Genomic DNA, 16989 nt, shown 5'->3' with positions numbered 1-16989 from the left:
GTACTCAGATGGCTAGCTTGAGCTGCTGCCCATGCTATGTTGGGCTACATACCACACAGACTATGCATATTCTCTGTGTATAAATAAAGTCTGCTGCAGTTTCCACGGCATGCATCCGATGAAGTGAGCTGTAGCTCACGAAAGCTCATGCTCAAATAAATTGGTTAGTCTCTAAGGTGCCACAAGTACTCCTTTTCTTTTTACTGAAAGTTTTAGCACACTAGCTCAAGAAGATTTGCATGACTGCCGATGGGCACTGGGAAGCACACTCCTAGTTACAGTGTAGACATACCCTCAATCACAAATATAGGTTTGTACAGGTTTTTACTTCTGTTAGCCTCACTGAGCCAACTCAGCAAGAACTGCATTCTCTATTCCAGGGGTTCTAAACCGTTTCCTTTTGGGGGCCCCACCAGCATGCTATAAAAACTCCATGGCCCAGCTTCGGGGGAGGTGGATTGGGCTTCAGCTGCAATGTGGGGGGAGAAGCTTGAGCCCCACGGAACGAAGGGGGCTGGAGCTTCTGATGCTTGGGGTAAAGAGGCAGCTCAGAGCTTTAGCCCCATGGGGATAGGGGGCTCAGGGCTTCAGCTGTGCGGGGCGGCTTCTCTGGGAGCTCAAGGCACTGGGGCTCTGGGCTTCAGCCCCATGGGGTACCTGGACTCGGGGCTCTGAGCGGTCGTGCTTGGCAGACCCCCTGAAATGGTTCATGGCCCCCTCAGTGGGCCGCAGACCGCCAGTTGGGAACTGCTGCTCTATTCCATGGTCTGTGTCCATTTATTTACCAAGTTTTAATAAGTTTCATCTGATCAACCCCTGCAGAGGGCAATCACACATGTCACTAATGGAACTACTTGGAAACAACGGCGTACAACCCACAGAAATGCAATATTAATTTGGACTGTAATACCTTTATTGTGCTGATGCAAAAGATAGATATAACCTAGTGCGACTCTCAGCGCTGACAATCAGACAAAAAGCATCCTTTTACTAGTAAATGGAGAACATTGTATACAGAATCACTCAGACATAATGGAAGCCCACAATGCCATTTTCAAGACATGTTTCAGAGCAGAACCACAGGTATGTAAGCCATGTTCTGTGACTGGAAGTAAATATTATTACTACTACATCAGTTACTACTTTCAGGCCAAGGGTTTTGCTGGATTCAGTGTAACTATTAGATAATTAGAGCAATACAATCTCTTGTGGATGAGATAAAGCTCAGACAGCAAAGGAGCCATACCCACTAGCACTCAACTATCTTTACAATTGTTCAAGAATAGAGTGTTTGGTACACAAAGCAGTTTTAAATTAGAGATGATTGGTGAAACTCAAGATGTTCAGAGATTTCAGTTCAAATACATTTTTGGTGTTTATCCGGACCTCTCTGATTAGGCTGGAAGTCTTGTGAGAACAGGTTCTGTCCTAAGATTTCCAAAGGTTTCACTTAGGTGGGAGATACTATTAAAAGAGTCTTTTGCAATATTTCCTATTCCTGTCCCAGCCAAAACCAGGAAATGCAGTGGAGCATGGGTATTTATAAGAGAGAAAAAAAACAACACCACATCAAAAACTCAAGGTTACCAATCTTTTTGGCATCTCAAAGTGTTTAGGTTTGCTTTGGTGCCTATTGCAAGCAAGTTCTGGGTATGACCCTTTTTCTCAAAAAGGTTTTTCTAGCCTTAGCTTTAGATCTTCTCTTATGCTGGATAAAACTGATGATTTCTGTCAACATTTACACTGTCATTTACATTGTCAATATTTACTACTGTGATTATCAAGATGTGTTGTTAAGATACCTTTAAATGAATGATATGTCCTTTGGAAAGAATTCCCATGTCCTTTAAATCTTCTTCTTCTATAAGAAGCAACCGTTTCCCAGTGATATGATTTTCCTTAAACAAGTTGGCATAAACATTCATCTCACCGGAAGCATCACCTTAAGATATGAAAGATTATACAGAAATCCATAGTGCTCTTCACTGGGAAAAAAAAAGTTAAATCTGTGAGCTATAATGTGTAGTTTACCTTTTCCAACAAGCTGGTGCAGCCAAAAGTACTGTATAAAAAAAAAAAGCAGTTTTGAAGGTCACACAATTAAAATGTATAGGTTACAGCACCTCAAAACACTCAAAAATATAATGCTCATAATTCAATTTTAAAACAAAAATTAAAAGTCTTTTTAGTGGTGGGACAAGGGAATCAAACTTCTCCATTATATTTACTTTTCAGGGCTATCTTGCAAGTTTGTTATTTACGATAAATTTCCTTCTGCTTTGCAGCCATTTTTTTAGTTTATTATTGTTTTTAATTGCTACTGCTCCTAATGTAGATTGATCAATTTGTTGTGTGATGAATGGGACAAGTTCAGCAGCTTGGACCATTACTACTTTGCATTGGCTTTTCAGTTAGTCCTTCAGTAACCTTTACTTAAATGACCACATGATGTACCAAAAGGCTGCTGAAAGGGATATTAAAACCACTATCAGAGCGGTAGCCGTGTTAGTCTGTATCAGCAAAAAAATGAGGAGTACTTGTGGCACCTTAGAGACGAACAAATTTATTTGGGCATATGCTAAACCCACTTCATCGGATGCATGCAGTGGAAAATACAGTAGGAAGATATATAAAGAGAACATGAAAAAATAGGGGTTGCCATACCAACTCTAACAAGACCAATCAAGTAAGGTGGGCTATTATAAGCAGGAGAAAAAAAACTTTTGTAGTGATAATCAGGATGGCTCATTTCAAACAGTTGTCAAGAAGCTGTGAGTAACAGCCGGGGAAAAATTAATATGGGGAAATAGTTTTTACTTTGTGTAATGACTCATCCACTCCCAGTCTTTATTCAAGCCTAATTTAATGGTGTCCAGTTTGCAAATTAATTCCAGTTCTGCAGTTTCTTGCTGGAGTCTGTTTTTGAAGTTTCTTTGTTGAAGAATGGCAATACCCACCTGCCTATGACAATTCAGCAGCATATACTCTGGGCTGATAATCTGCCAAGCCAAATGCTTTAAACAGGTCTCTGAGCATGTGACCATTTCACCAAGGTGATAAAGTCCTTCCTCTTTCAGGATCAGGTCATTTTAAAATCTTTTTTGGAACAGGAATTTTAAAAATATATAGTACTAGAATCTTGCCCACAGATTTCTCAAATCTTGTCCACAATCTAGATTTTATTTATTATGATGCATCAGTTTTCTTTTATAGCTACATAAAAACAATGCTGACAGAATTAGTACAAAATGCTTACCACATCTTCTTCAGTCCACGCGCAAATATCAAAGGAAGGCAGCAACTGTGTGAGAAACATGAATTGAAAGAGTAATATTGCTCTTCTTGTCTGATCATTTGCTCAGGTCTCCCCCCAGTTTTACTTTGGTGGCTGATTTTATTTGGCACCTCCTCTCCAGCTAAGCCATAAGCCTCCTGGTTGTGATGAGGACTTTCCCCATTATTCCATGGATTACTGCATAAAGTGCCATCAAAGTAGCATTCCTCATGTTCACATATTAGTCAAAGTGATCACAGGCTGGCTTCAGTGATATTACAGCAGTGATGGAATAGTCCCAACACCTCCTGGGGGCAAAACTAGTCAGGAGATCACCAAGCAACAAAAGCAGTCTTGGAATTTTGTCACCAGCCGCATCCCCTCAAGTGGGGCTCACTAGTCACCGCTCTCTCCTTGTGTTGTACCATTGCTTTTACTATCGCTTGACTCCAGTAGTGAAAGCTGTGTCTTGGTCTTTCCCAATATCAGCTGGGAGGGAGGTTTTCTGTAGAGTGAAAGAAGCGGTCACTGCATAACAAGGACAGCACAACTGACTTGGGACTGGGTCACTGCAGCTAGACTTCCTTACTGATTAAGGTACAAGTTTGTTTGTCCCCTTTTACCCGTCGGTTCCCGCCTACACCTGCATGATCATTCCTTTTAGGAGCTGTGGAACAAAACCTGAAGGGGACACTTCACAGCCAGCTGAATGCCACATACCACGTACCATGTATGGTACACTTTGTTATATGGTGGATCAGGATTCTCCCCTTGAAGTATGCGGGCATCAGACCAGAATCTGCTTGATACATGAGGGGATGGATCTGTCAGTGAAATCAGGAATGGTTTGAAGATGACACAGTGAAAGATCTCACTGAGATAGTAACCTCCATCTAACTAGCTAAAGAATGGGTTATTCTAAGCTATATTATCTTCTCATTGGTATCCTGTTAATTAGATGGATCTGAATTGACAGTGTCACCCAAACTCTTGCCACCATACTCTGGCTGAAAATTTACTGAATTACTTCACTACCAAACGGTAATTCAGATTTCACTGGTCAACCATCAGTGTTTCTGGTCTCCTTACATTGTGGGCCGTGCAAGCCAGAAGCACCCTAGTGCCCAATCTCTTGGCAGTTGCAGTTCCTCCTCTCCAGAATTCCTCCCTCACACCTGAAAGACCTTGTGCCTATGCATGGAAGCCACCCCATGTTTTCAAATCATTATCTATTAGTCTCCTCCTTTCCCTGACCCTGCAGACTGTGGGACAACAGGTGCCTCCCACAATGACTTCCACCCAAACTTGTGACAAGTCTTTCTGCTCTTCCCGTATGGATTCCCACTGATGGATTCATGACTGTCTTACACTTGTTTCCTGTGTCCTGAACTACAGCTTCTGCTGAACACTGCAAGATGCACAGAGGAAAGCAACCCCCCACCCCCACCCCCACCCCAGTGGCTTGGCCAATCTGCTTCCAAGGAAAATTCCTTCCTCACCACAACCATTTTATCAGACAATCCCTGTCCATCCATGTGAAGATCACTTGACCCTCTCCCCCCACCTGCCCCGCTGCCCACCCCTTCCTGCCATAACTCTTCCAGGACAGAAATGGCCTCCTCAGATGGACAAAGCCAACAATGCCTGAGCTAAGTGGTCACTGGGATGGGAAGCTGGCTTCGACTGCCACACAGAAAGGCAAGTTTCCCTCGTCCCCCTAACTTCCCCATGCATGGCCCAAGCTTCATAACCTACTGATTACAAGTCAGGAAAATCCAGAAAAGGCTCCCCTCGTGACAATTAAATAGGGGCGGAGAGGGTTGTAGGATGGAAGGGGTCCACCTATCGCTGGCAACTAGGTTGGGCAGGATCTGGCAAACCATGATGACCCTTGTGAAGGCAGAGACCCACAATATTTGCAATAAATAATTAACATAATTGCCCTTAAATTCCAAATGGGCTGGTGTTTTCCTTTCCATTGGGAACTTTGAGTACAACAGTTTGCTGTAGTTCATTGTGTATTCTACCATTGCACGAGTTCAATATTCCATTCTTGCTTACACACAGTGACTTTTCAGATGATTCCCATTTTTAGGAGAGGAAAATTAGCGATGTGAAATGTTAAATATATTTACAAACAAACAAACAAAGAGGAAAAAGGGGGAAATGCCACACCCTGCATAATATGAAAAAGATCAAAGCAGAAGGCAATGAGGAATCCCTTTAATAGCAGCGGTTTACACAAGAACACAGAAGCATAAAATGTACTGTCAAAATGTTTATTGCAAAATAGAAGATTGGAACAAAGAGAAGCAAAGGAAAAAACTTCACATCAAAATCAAGTTTATGACACCAACTGAGAAAATTGAATACATTACATTTTTTTGAAAAACTGGAAAACCAAATCCATACTGTGAATAAAGCAAGACATCACATGTTAAGTGCGGTGAAGAAAACAACTGACTACTGAAAGGTCTTACCACAAGAGGGTGTAACATTGCATGTTCCATACAAATTAGCTAGTCAGTTTGCCACAATAGTTTTGGCACAGGTTTTGCTCAGGATAGTATTTCAGTAGGAAGGGATGAAGTTTTCTAACGCTGTGAAAATATTTTCTATTCAAATTTCATTTGCTCACACTTGGAGTATAAATAGAATCATTTCCTAGTATTCAGTACAAAACTTTTTAAAGAGTGCAAAAGCAAGAAAATGCAGTGGACTATATCTGACTTTAAAAGTCAGCAGAATATTTTGCACACAACGTAAAATGTTTAATGTAGGTTGCTGGTACTACAGTCCTGAAACTAAACCTTCACACACCAGAAACCTCTATACAGACTTAATAGTGTGCACTAAGTTGGAGTCAGGGGGAAAATGCATTCCTCTCCAGATTTCTACTGGTAGATTTTAAGGACTGTAAAAATTACTGTATGTCCTGTGAGCCTATTTTCCTACATGAAAGTTGGAAGAACAGAATGGATTCTCTATTGGCCTATAATTAAACCTCTGTCAAGTTGGAGGTCTTATTAAAAACCTGTAAAAGCTGCCTTATTACAAAAACAGGAAATAGCTTACTAAAGATGTACAGTAACTTTGCTAGTTACTTATTAGCTTTATTTTACGTGCTGTGGATTTACTGCTGCTGATAGCAATATAATGTATCAATTATTTAATTAGATCAATGTATCAATATTTAATTAGAATAACTGCTTTAAGATCTACAATGAAATGAAATCACTATCTAACAAAATACTGCAAATGATAAATGAACAAGTCAAGAACATGACATTGTGCCGAAGAGCTACTTCAGATCTCAGGTCTCAAAAATCCCCGGCATCTAGAGAAGACTAAGTCCAAGTACTACAGTTAACAAATATGGCCAGCTAATCAAGCATATCCAAAACACTCCACAAACTATATAAGCCCTGAAACAAGTCCTCAGATCTAAGCATTAGATCTCAGAGCAATTGCTATTCTAAAGCATTAGTGCTATTACAGTCATAAAAGTGACTACATTAAAATAGTCTTACTCAGCATATCTATTCCCTGCATCTTTTCCAAGTCCGAAAGAATGAGAACTGGGTTAGGAGTCAGGAAATCCTGAGTTCTAATCCCAGCTCACTATGTGGCTTTGAGTAAATAAAAGGGCTAAACTCTGAGTTCCTCAGGTCAGGAAATATGCCCTACTGAAGACAGTGTTAGTTTAAGTATAATGACTGAGTAAAAATGAGAAGTTCAAATTTGGCCTTTAACTTCTCTATATCAGCTTCTCCAGCTGTGAAATAGGATAACAACACTTTACCTTATCTGCCTCATAAGGCCCTGGGAGGATTCCTTAGTTAACTTTTGGTTAATGCTTTGATCATGTGACATGCTATGTAACTGTTAACTATTATTAGTAACTATTGTAGACACTTTGGTGATTGGACATCTAGATAGATTAAAAAACAAGTTTAATTCTGCTAGCACTGCAGAGCAAATCAACGGTGGAAGATCAAAATGGTTTTGTTCTGCCTCCATATCAACAGAACTGTCAACCAAAATCTTTCAAAATTAAAATATAGTGAGGATGTTCGAGGCAGAAACATAGCTGGATAGTCAAGCACAATTTATTTTTGACTTGTAAACTGAACACGTTTGGTATGACAGTCATTATAGGAGAATAAAAAAATCGACCTCCACAATGTCATTTTTTAAGCCAAGCTACTATTCTAAATATAATCATACTTTAAAGGAACCACAACAAAAAAGTTTGGGGAAAGCCTTAAGCTTAGTAGATCTTTCTTTTACAACAATTCTAGGGCCTTTCTACTTTGAACATGAAAATAAATGTTTCGAGAGTTATTGCTTTATCTCTCAATATATCTTTATTAGAGTTGGCTAAAAAATAGACAAGTCATGGAAATGTTGTCCTTGTTTTTCACTGAAAAACTAAATTTAAATTCTTTTTACCAGCTCTGCTCTCTATGTAAAAAATGCCAAATTATTCCATTTATTATGCTCAAATAACTCCTATTCACTTTAATGAGAGATGCATGAGAATATCTGTCCTCAACAAAAAAGTGATGTGATATAGTAGTGTTGGAATATTTATTAGGTGAAGATTTAAATCAAGAAGTGGATTTGCACATCTAATTAAAACCAACACGTATCTGTACAAAGTGCATTGAGATTATTAGGTGCTTTAAAAGTGCAAAGTATCAGTATCAGTACTAAGAAGAGATATTTTTGTTTTTGCATTTCTAAACATACTGGGTTCAATTTTGACTTCAGTTACAGCTGTGCAACTCTACACTAGAAATATGGTACAGTAGTTTAACATAGACACATATTAGATTATACAAATCCTTCCATTTTTCCTGCGTGTAGTATAGCGGTTATAAAAATAATGTCGCGGCGGTAGCTGTTAGCAGGTGCAGACTTAAAAAACAATACAAATCTGCATTTGGAAATAGCTTGTTTGCTGCCATTTCCATTTAATTTGTTGCCCCTTTCCTATTCTCTGTCCCTCCCCACACCCTCAGTCACTTTGTTTAGTGCTCCTAAAATGCTACTACCACTGATCTTGTAGGAGCAAATTTCACTTGGACTAGATACAGTAAATTCTCCCAATAAGAACGTATTGCACCGTTCAGTGTTGAAATTACAAATTCTTATTAGCATGAAAAAATTGCTCCAGATATCACAAAGCTAACTTCAATCCAAGGGACTTGAACCTGCTAGCAAGAGGGTGGAACTTGGCTCAAATGCTATACATTTCATATAGTTAAGGGCCCAATCCTGCGAGGTGCTGAGCATCTTTAGCTCCTGTTGAACTCAAGCATAGTTGAAAGCACTGAGTGCTTTACAGGTGGCCAGAACAGCACTGGACCTTAGATAAGGAAGCTAGCTACCTTTCACATCTCAAAGATTGCACTCGTTACCCTAGAAAAGCTAATTTTAAAACTTCAAGAACTTTTTCTCTTATTTCTAAATAATAGAATATAATGTCCCAAACTCTTGGAGATCCAACTTCAGATCTGCTATCATGTAATGATTCTACTTTCTAAGGTATTTAAACAGCACTAATCGCCATTTTTCATGAGAGAACCACCACCAACACATGGCACTTAGGAGTTTAATTATCCCCTCAAATCCAACTGAACATGAAAGTAACACTTTTCTTTAAAAGTTTTTGCCCTTCTTTATTTGACAAACATTTTACAATGGGCCTTTCTTCTGCACTTGTAGGTGCAAATGTATCTGTTTCCTTCTCTCTTTCTGTACCATCACCAAAGAGTTCATCAGGAAAATACACTCACTGTTCCGGACAGAGGGTTTGTGGTGTAATTACTGCAACAGATACTTATATATTCAATTTTAGGATGAATCATAACAGTGGCAATATTTTAAAAATGATTTCACAGCAGAAAAATGGATATTTAAACTCTAGAGAATATTCTTCACGTCATCACTGAGACTTTAGCTTAAGCCACAGTAGGAGGGCTCACTTTTAAAATGTCTCTCCCCCCCCTATTCGGGGAAGGACAGTGATAAATGGTTTAATAGTTACAGCAAGATAAAAAATTGCTATAAATAACCTAAGACCAATTTTGCTCTCAGCTAAACCGGAATAAATCCAGAGTAAATCCATCAAAGTTAATGATATTTCCTGGATTTACATCAATGTAACCGAAAACCAGTGAGCTTGTAGACTACCACAATGCAATTAGGTGGTGAGGTTTTATTATAAGTGGCTGTACTAAAGAGTGAATTTCACAAATTAAAGAGAAAGAGAAAAGAACATTTATACAAATTATCTATTACCAGTGATTGTCTGTATTCAGTTGCTGTTTCTTAAACTGTGTGTTTATAAGGGCTTTATTTTTCTCAGCCCTGCTTGTCCTTCTTAGTAATGTATTTATGATATCACAGGATATTGCCTTGAAAATGATTGAGAAATCACAAATTTAGCAAAACAACTTCACTGTAGCAGTCAGAAAGAATGGATTGTATAGGAAAAGCCCACATGGAAACACAAATATATTCATATGATCAACAATAAAAAGGATAAAGAAAACTACAAAAACAAAAACAAAGAGAAAAAAGTAATGGAAGTAAAATAGGTATTTAAGTTCCTCCATTGTTTTCAGATCTTAAACATTCAGCCACAGAAGTTTCTGTAATCAGATACCAAATATTACAGCATAAATGTGAGCTGCAGCTATATTTGTTGGGTTTTAAAAACATTGATTTGTTTTGAAATTTTAGTTCCAAATTTCAGCAAAGCAAAAATAGGTCAACACAATCTAAAAACCAACAAGATATATTTTTAACATACAAATATGTCTAGCCCAGAAAAATGTAGTGTTTTTGCTTTTGTTTCTTTTACAGGGTTTAAAACAGACCAAAATGACAGGATGATTTTTCTGAAACTTTATTGCTTTGATTTGCTAGAAACCAATTTTAGCCTTAATTAGATTTCTAACTTCATTCACTAGAATCATCTGTATCATCATCATCATCATCTTCATCATCATCATCTGACCAGTCAAATTCTCTGAAACCCACAGCCATGTTGATTTTCTTCCCCTTTCTCATAGAGGTGGTTTTAGAAGAATTCTTTTTGGCTTGCATGTTTATCTGCATTCCAGAATGCAGGACAGATCCTGCTTGGTTCATAGAGAAGATATCCCCAAAGCCCTTCATCATCAAGGCCTGCAGACTTTGGTTCATGCCAGCTACCTCCCCGTTACTTGTTGCTGTGATCTGACATGACATCTCTGCACTGTTTGATTCCTCTGTTTTAGTTTCAAAGTAAGACTCCTGAGACATTCTTGCAGCAATAGGTAAGAAAAGCTATTTAAAGGAGGAAGGGACAGAGTAAAAAGGAAAGTTAGAACCAATTCAATTCAAGGCAAAAAAGACACTACCAGATTAGTTAGCAATAAACAGAAAGCAAAATGATTAGTGAATCAAAACACGGAGCTCAAGTAAGAATTCATTAGAACAGACTTGGCTTAAATTTTTTAAAAATGAGAGAGCAAAACCACCACCAAACAGCGTGCAGAGGACCACAGGTAGCCCAGCTTTCATGTCGAAAGGAAGTGCCAACTTTTGACTCTCTCTTTTTGTACCATACAAAATGGTTTACAACATTTCTCTAACCCATGTGGACTTTACCACAGGAATCTAGGTACAAGCAGAGCCACGGCTCGATTGAGTTGCTAAATTTTAGCTTTCAGAATTGAACAATAAATCAGCTTAGGGTTAAAGAACCTAGAAAAGCCCCTGGTGCAGAGAGAAATGTTTTTATCTAGAGGTCAGAAGATACCACAGCAGTAACGAGTATGTACAGATCTGGATAGACTGAATTAACTTTTTGTTCACCATTTTTGAGGCCACAATCAAAAGAAGGGTTATGGACCATTCCTGCCACTGTTAAAGTCAGAGACAAAATTTTTACCAACTTCAATGGAAGTAGGAGCAGGTCTCCAGTCTAGACTATTAATAAATTGCTTCTGTAAACCTTAGCAATTTATGTTGTGTTATTCATTGATATCAACATATATTTGGTGTGTTTCTGTATACCCTGCAATACAAGGCATTACTGATTTAATCTCCACCTACACATCAGGGCATTTTCCTGACCTAGTTTGTTACTACTATTTTTTTCCAAATTGAATGAAAAATGTCCTCTGGAGCTAAATCACGATTAATGCCTCTTCAAGGAGGCCAAGCTAGTAACCTCTATAACATACCTGCTCTCCACAGTGAGCAAGAGCTCTGGTGTTTGATTCAAAATTAACCTACTAAAGGGGCAGCATGTTATGCTATTTCTGTACTGCTGAAATGGCCTTTATTTCCAGAGCTGTTTTCCAAACTATGTCTGTATTGCTTTCCAGACATCTTGTTTAACCTAATCACAACTGCTCAGTCCATTTTCTGCTCACAATTTGTTACTGGGAAAATTATTACAATGGTGTGTAACACATGGGGACCCATTATATCATTCTCCTTAAATCACAGAGCTCTATCTATGAATGATATGATACCTCCTACACTTAAGCTTTAATTTTATAAGCTGTAAGCTGTCTAGGAAAAAAAACCCAAACAAGTCACCTTCTACCATAAAATCTTACTCAGTACAAAAAAAGCAAGGCTCCTATTTATGGGGGTTTGGGGAGTAGTACTTAGAAACCTTGAGCATAGTTTCAGGATGCCCAGTTTATACTACTTCCATGGCAGAGAGCGATTTCAGCCCCTTTATGGGGATTTTAGGCATATCAGAATCCTCCTTATGCATGGGAGGAGTCCCCCATAAAAATCTACAAAACTACTATATTGTCCTCCTCCAAGTGTTTCTCTAAATCTCACCTCTGTCATGATGGCTACACAACATTTGACAATGGCTAGGCAGCTGGTGTGCTGTGACTGCTGCTCATTACGCTAACTATAATCACCTCACTGTTCTTTGTGTTCCCCCATGTATTTGTTGTATTCACCGGTTGCCTCTTATCATATAGAAAGACTAAAGCCCAGATTTTTAAAGGTGTTCAGGTGTTGCTGAAATCAGCATTGCAACACCAAAGTGATGTAAAATCTGAAGTCTCACTTTCACAAAGGATTTGGGCACTTGCGATTTTAAGGCCCATTGGGCTATGTCTACATTGCAATTAAGCTGACCCATGCCAGCTGACTCGGGCTGCGGGGCTGTTTAACTGCAGTGTAGACTTCCGGGCTTGGGCTGGAGCCCAAGCTCTCAGACCCTTTGAGGTGGGAGGGTCCCTTAGTTCAGGCTGCAGCCCAAGCCCAGAAGTCTACACTGCAATTAAACAGCCCCTTAGCCCAGGCCCCATGAGCCCAAGTCAGCTGGCACAGGCCAGCCGTGGGTTTTTAATTGCAGTGTAAAAGTACCCATTGGAAGTCAATGGGATTTAGGCTCCTAAGTGCCTAAATGCCTTTTGAAATGAGACAGGCGTTGCAATGTTTAGTGCAGAAATGCCTAAACACCTTTTAAAATCTGTGTCTAAGAGCTCTCTGGGGGAGTGTGACAGAGCGCAGGGAGTGAACTCTGATCACTTAGATGCTAATTAATTCCCAGAGGAAGCTGACTGAGGTAATTATCAGGCTGGCAGGAAGTCCTCAGGGAAGAGAGTCCTCAGTTCCCCTCAGGTCTGGGGAAGAGGGCCAAAGAACCATAGATATTGTAACCCTCCTGTTGCACAGGGACTGTTGTGGTAATGGCAGAAGGAACTTAAAATAAAAGGGTGCTGTGAATGCACAGCCACTGGAGTCCACACAATTTCTGTGGTGAACGGAAGGACGCTCTGTTACAGGGACGGACTGTCTTTATGTTATGAGTGTGCAGTGCCTACCACAAAAGAGCCCTGCTCCTCAGCTGGATTTCCAGTTGCAACCACAACAGAAATCCATATTATTTTTTTAAATGGCCAGATCTAAGCACATTGCAGTCTAAGTTAATACTGAATTTGGTGCACACCTTCACCAATCCCTCCCAATTTCCTTCCTCTAGCACACCCAGTCCAGGGGAACCTACCCATTCCCTTCTCTCTGGCCTTTCCTCCTTCAGATGGTGTCCTGTTGTGGAAACAGTGTGTGCAGCAGGTTATGTTTTATTCTCCAAATTAGCCCCAGATTCCTTTGTGCAGCAGTGCTTTACAAGAGATGTTGTGGTCACAGAATATCAGACGCAAAAAGTGCCCACTGCACAAGACAGAGCAGAGATCAGGTTCATGCAGGTGTGGGGAGAAACTCTGCAGTTAAAAGAAGAGCTGCTCAGGACTGGCCCCTTAAATGTGGCAACCATCTATTCAGCCTATGGCTAACGCAGCTCGATTCCCAGAACAGTTTCTCTGTGTTTGTTCCTGTGCATTAACACATGCTTCCCATTAACTTCAAACACATCTACTTGCTTCACTTACAGTAGATTACAGCCACACAGATAAGAATCTCACACTTCACTTTTTTGGGTTTTCTCTCTTCAAGCAAACTCCATGTAGCAGGTGGGCTTTATTTAAAAAAAATCTTTTGGGTGCTACCCCACTAAAAGACTGAGGAATAGAGGGACTTGTGGCCTTCTGGATGGATCACACTCTTCAAAACCTATGGAGCCCAGGGATCTTTGAGGAAAGAATCTCCAACCACTGCAGATCCTTGGGTTCCTGTGCTGCTCTCTGGGGTGCCTCACTAGCAGTACAGTTCCCTTGTGTTTTCCAGGTGACCCCTACATTTTTGCATCCAAGGGGAGCAAACTGCTTGGACTGTCAGTTAAAGCTGCTCATGAGTAAAGCTATGATTTAGTCATGGGTATTTTTAGTAAAAGTCATGGACAGGTCACCGGCAATAAACCAAAATTCATGGCCCATGACCTGTCCATGACTTTTACTAAAAATACCCATGACTATTTTTGCTCCTGGGCCCTGCTGCTCTGGGGGCCCTCTGCTCCAGCAGTGGAGACTGACTTCCCCTGGTGGCCCACTGGTCCAAGACCCCCTGGGCACCGCTCTCCTGATGGCCTCCAGGGCCACCCCCCAGAGCTGCTGCTCTGGCCACCCCCAGGACCGCTGCTGCTTGGGTTGTTCCTGGGGCTGCCCTGGGGTGCTCCCTGGGGCCACTGCTGCTCTGGCAGTTCCTGGTGCCAGCCACACCAGCCACTGCTGAGGCTCTCCCACACTGTAGGCATCAGTTGAGCACTGAAAATTCATAGCTGGAAACCAGACCTGCTCACCTATAAGTTAATATTTTTTAAAATAGGTGATAAACTTGTAAAGATGTGTTTAGACTCCATAAAATGCTCATAAGTTGCTGCGTGCATTAATCTTACTAATGTCTGTATCCCATGCTGTAAGGTAATATGAAAGTTTTGCTTTATAATTGTAAAATTGTCTGCTCTGAATCTGTGAATCTGGCCAAGAAGAGTGGTTTTCCTGCCCACCAAGAAGGACTATAAAGACTAACTGGGCCAGTGTAGGATATGTGCAGGAGCCCTCATCCCATCAATTTTAACTCTGGGGCAAGGTCATATAAAGATCCTCGCAAGAAGAAACATTTATCTCTTTGCAGCTTGGCCTCTCACAAGGGCTGGAGCTAAGAAACAAAAGCAGCAATCTCCTGGGTCAACCTAGATTAGCCCTAAAAGACATTCGGCACTGACAGCTTACTTCATCTCTGTCACCTTTTGGAACCATAGATTGTAACTCATTTATGCTTATATGTTGTCTGCTTTAACCTGTAAATAACGCTCTCATTTCTTTTTCCTAGTTAATAAGTATTTAGTTTACTATAGGATTGGCTACCAGCATTGTCTTTGGTGCGAGACTGAAGGTATAAGTTGATCTGAGATAAGTGACTGGTCTCTTGGGACTGGGATCTTGTGATTTTTGGTGCAAGTGACCATTTATCACTAAGTCCAGCATGCCTGAGTAGCAAGATAGATTGGAGTGCCCAAAGGGCCTTTCTGTGACTCTATGGTAAGACTAGGACAGTGATCCAAGAGTTCACATTTGTTACTTGGTTGATGAAATCTGATCACAGAACATCCCACCAGATTGGGGTGTCTGCCCTGCTTTTTGACAGTTTGCCCTGAAGTTGGCACTCACAGTTGTGAATCACTCCAGACAGTGTGCCATGCTGCTCTTCTCTGGCAGTTCCACCTGTTCATATTACTGAAGAGAGGAGGCAGCTACTCTGACTCTGTCTCTTCCTGCCACCCACAGGCATGGAGTCTTTACCACATCATGATGCAGCTCCCATGAGCGCCGAGAAGTGGGGGATCATGTTGCATAGATCTAGCTACCCCCCATGCTCTACGTAATTCTAGTTTTATTTGCCCTCCTCCATGCTTCACATTTGAAGGGAGCACAGAGACTCTTGTCTGCAAGGATCACCACTTACAAAGAGAACACCCATCAGTGCTGTTTTCCATATGGCTAGGAATAAAAGATTTCTTTTTATTTGTAAATTAGCACTGAATAGACGCTACTTTGCTATGAAGAAAGCAACTCTGATAGAACAGGGCAAGTTTTTGTGTCTACACAAAAATTTGAAAATGGAGATGTTCAGCAGCACAGTAGTTCATTAAAGGTCTCAGAAAAATAAACCTCTGTATTTCACACTGTTCTCAATCATTTAAATGCAGTAAGAGAGGTGGGTTAATGTTATGCAGAACGAAAGTCCATGTTAAGCACAACAGGTCTTAGCACAATGAATTCTTCCTTCAGCAATGCCAGCTACAAGTGAAAAGTGGACATGATAAGCAAGTACAGCATAAAACAGCCTTAGGGCCTTGCTCACAAAAAGATTGGCTCATTATGGCTGCATCTTGTGCTGTGCACTGTATAGGAGATGGCCCACAGCTCAGTTACTGGAAGTTTGCTGGTGTTAAAGCAAGCACACAGATACCGACTTAGAACATACAGTGTCTGGATATAGGAAAACATTCATTCTTCATCATTACACTACTAAATGTTTACAGCCGGAACATGTGTACAACTTCATTCATATAAATGCCAATACGCTGTGCCTCAAAACTAAGTTGCAAGTAAACTGGATTGGCTAGAATCAATATTCCCATGTATGCAGGACTTAATTATGTATTAGAATGCTGAACCTACAGAATCATAACTGATTGCATAAGGGAATGGCAAACTATTGCAAACTTAAGTTGATATTTGTTTTGGCTAATACTGAAAATACAAGGAGAAAAAAGTGTTGTAATTCTATTAAGCAAGTATCACAATTATGATGCTAAATTAACTCTGTTCCAGTACAAACACTCAGGGCCTGACCACGCACTCCACTTTCTAGCAAAATTTCCACTGAAGTCAATGAGAGTTAAACCTCAGCAAGGAGCTCAGGCTAATACAGAAAATACTATTTATTTTAATGTATTCATGGAAATGGGCACATTTCTTTCAGTTAATAAAATAATGTGCATTTTCTAGTACTAAGATATTTATCAGTCCTACACATTAACTACTGAAGGCTCAAATCCTCACTCAAGATTTGTGGACTTCTATAAAATGTAAAGACATCAATTTTAGATGTGTTCCTCGCACAGCGAGTTATCAAACACTCAGATACATTTCTGAAGTCTTTTTCTGCAGAGACTACAAGTTACTATTTTTAGGGCCCCATCCTGTTTCCATTAAAGTCAACAGAAAAGTTCTTGTTGTCTAATGAGAACAGGATTGTGCTTTTATTGAATACGCAGC

The 16989-nt window shown here is 40.2% G+C and overlaps 1 protein-coding gene across 2 annotated transcripts in view; it reads right to left on the bottom strand.

Annotated features, from left to right (window-relative positions):
• MAP3K20 (mitogen-activated protein kinase kinase kinase 20) overlaps positions 1-16989 on the bottom strand; it is a 125989-nt gene that overhangs the window by 25331 nt on the left and 83669 nt on the right. Inside the window, exons 12-14 of one of the 2 annotated variants that reach the window (XM_084643367.1) lie at positions 3257-3301; positions 2032-2062; positions 1803-1942 (exon numbers count right to left, since the gene is read on the bottom strand). In XM_084643367.1, coding sequence (XP_084499493.1) covers positions 1803-1942; positions 2032-2062; positions 3257-3301 — 216 coding nt within the window. Of the gene's footprint in view, positions 1-1802; positions 1943-2031; positions 2063-3256; positions 3302-5566; positions 10613-16989 lie in introns of those variants that run through there. The other variant, XM_084643368.1, reaches the window with a different exon arrangement.

Source organism: Lepidochelys olivacea, assembly GCF_965140295.1.
Source record: "Lepidochelys olivacea isolate rLepOli2 genome assembly, chromosome: 11".
NCBI classification, from domain to species: Eukaryota; Metazoa; Chordata; order Testudines; family Cheloniidae; genus Lepidochelys; species Lepidochelys olivacea.
Note: the sequence above shows the minus strand (reverse complement) of the source record. Positions and strands in the feature narration are given on the sequence as shown.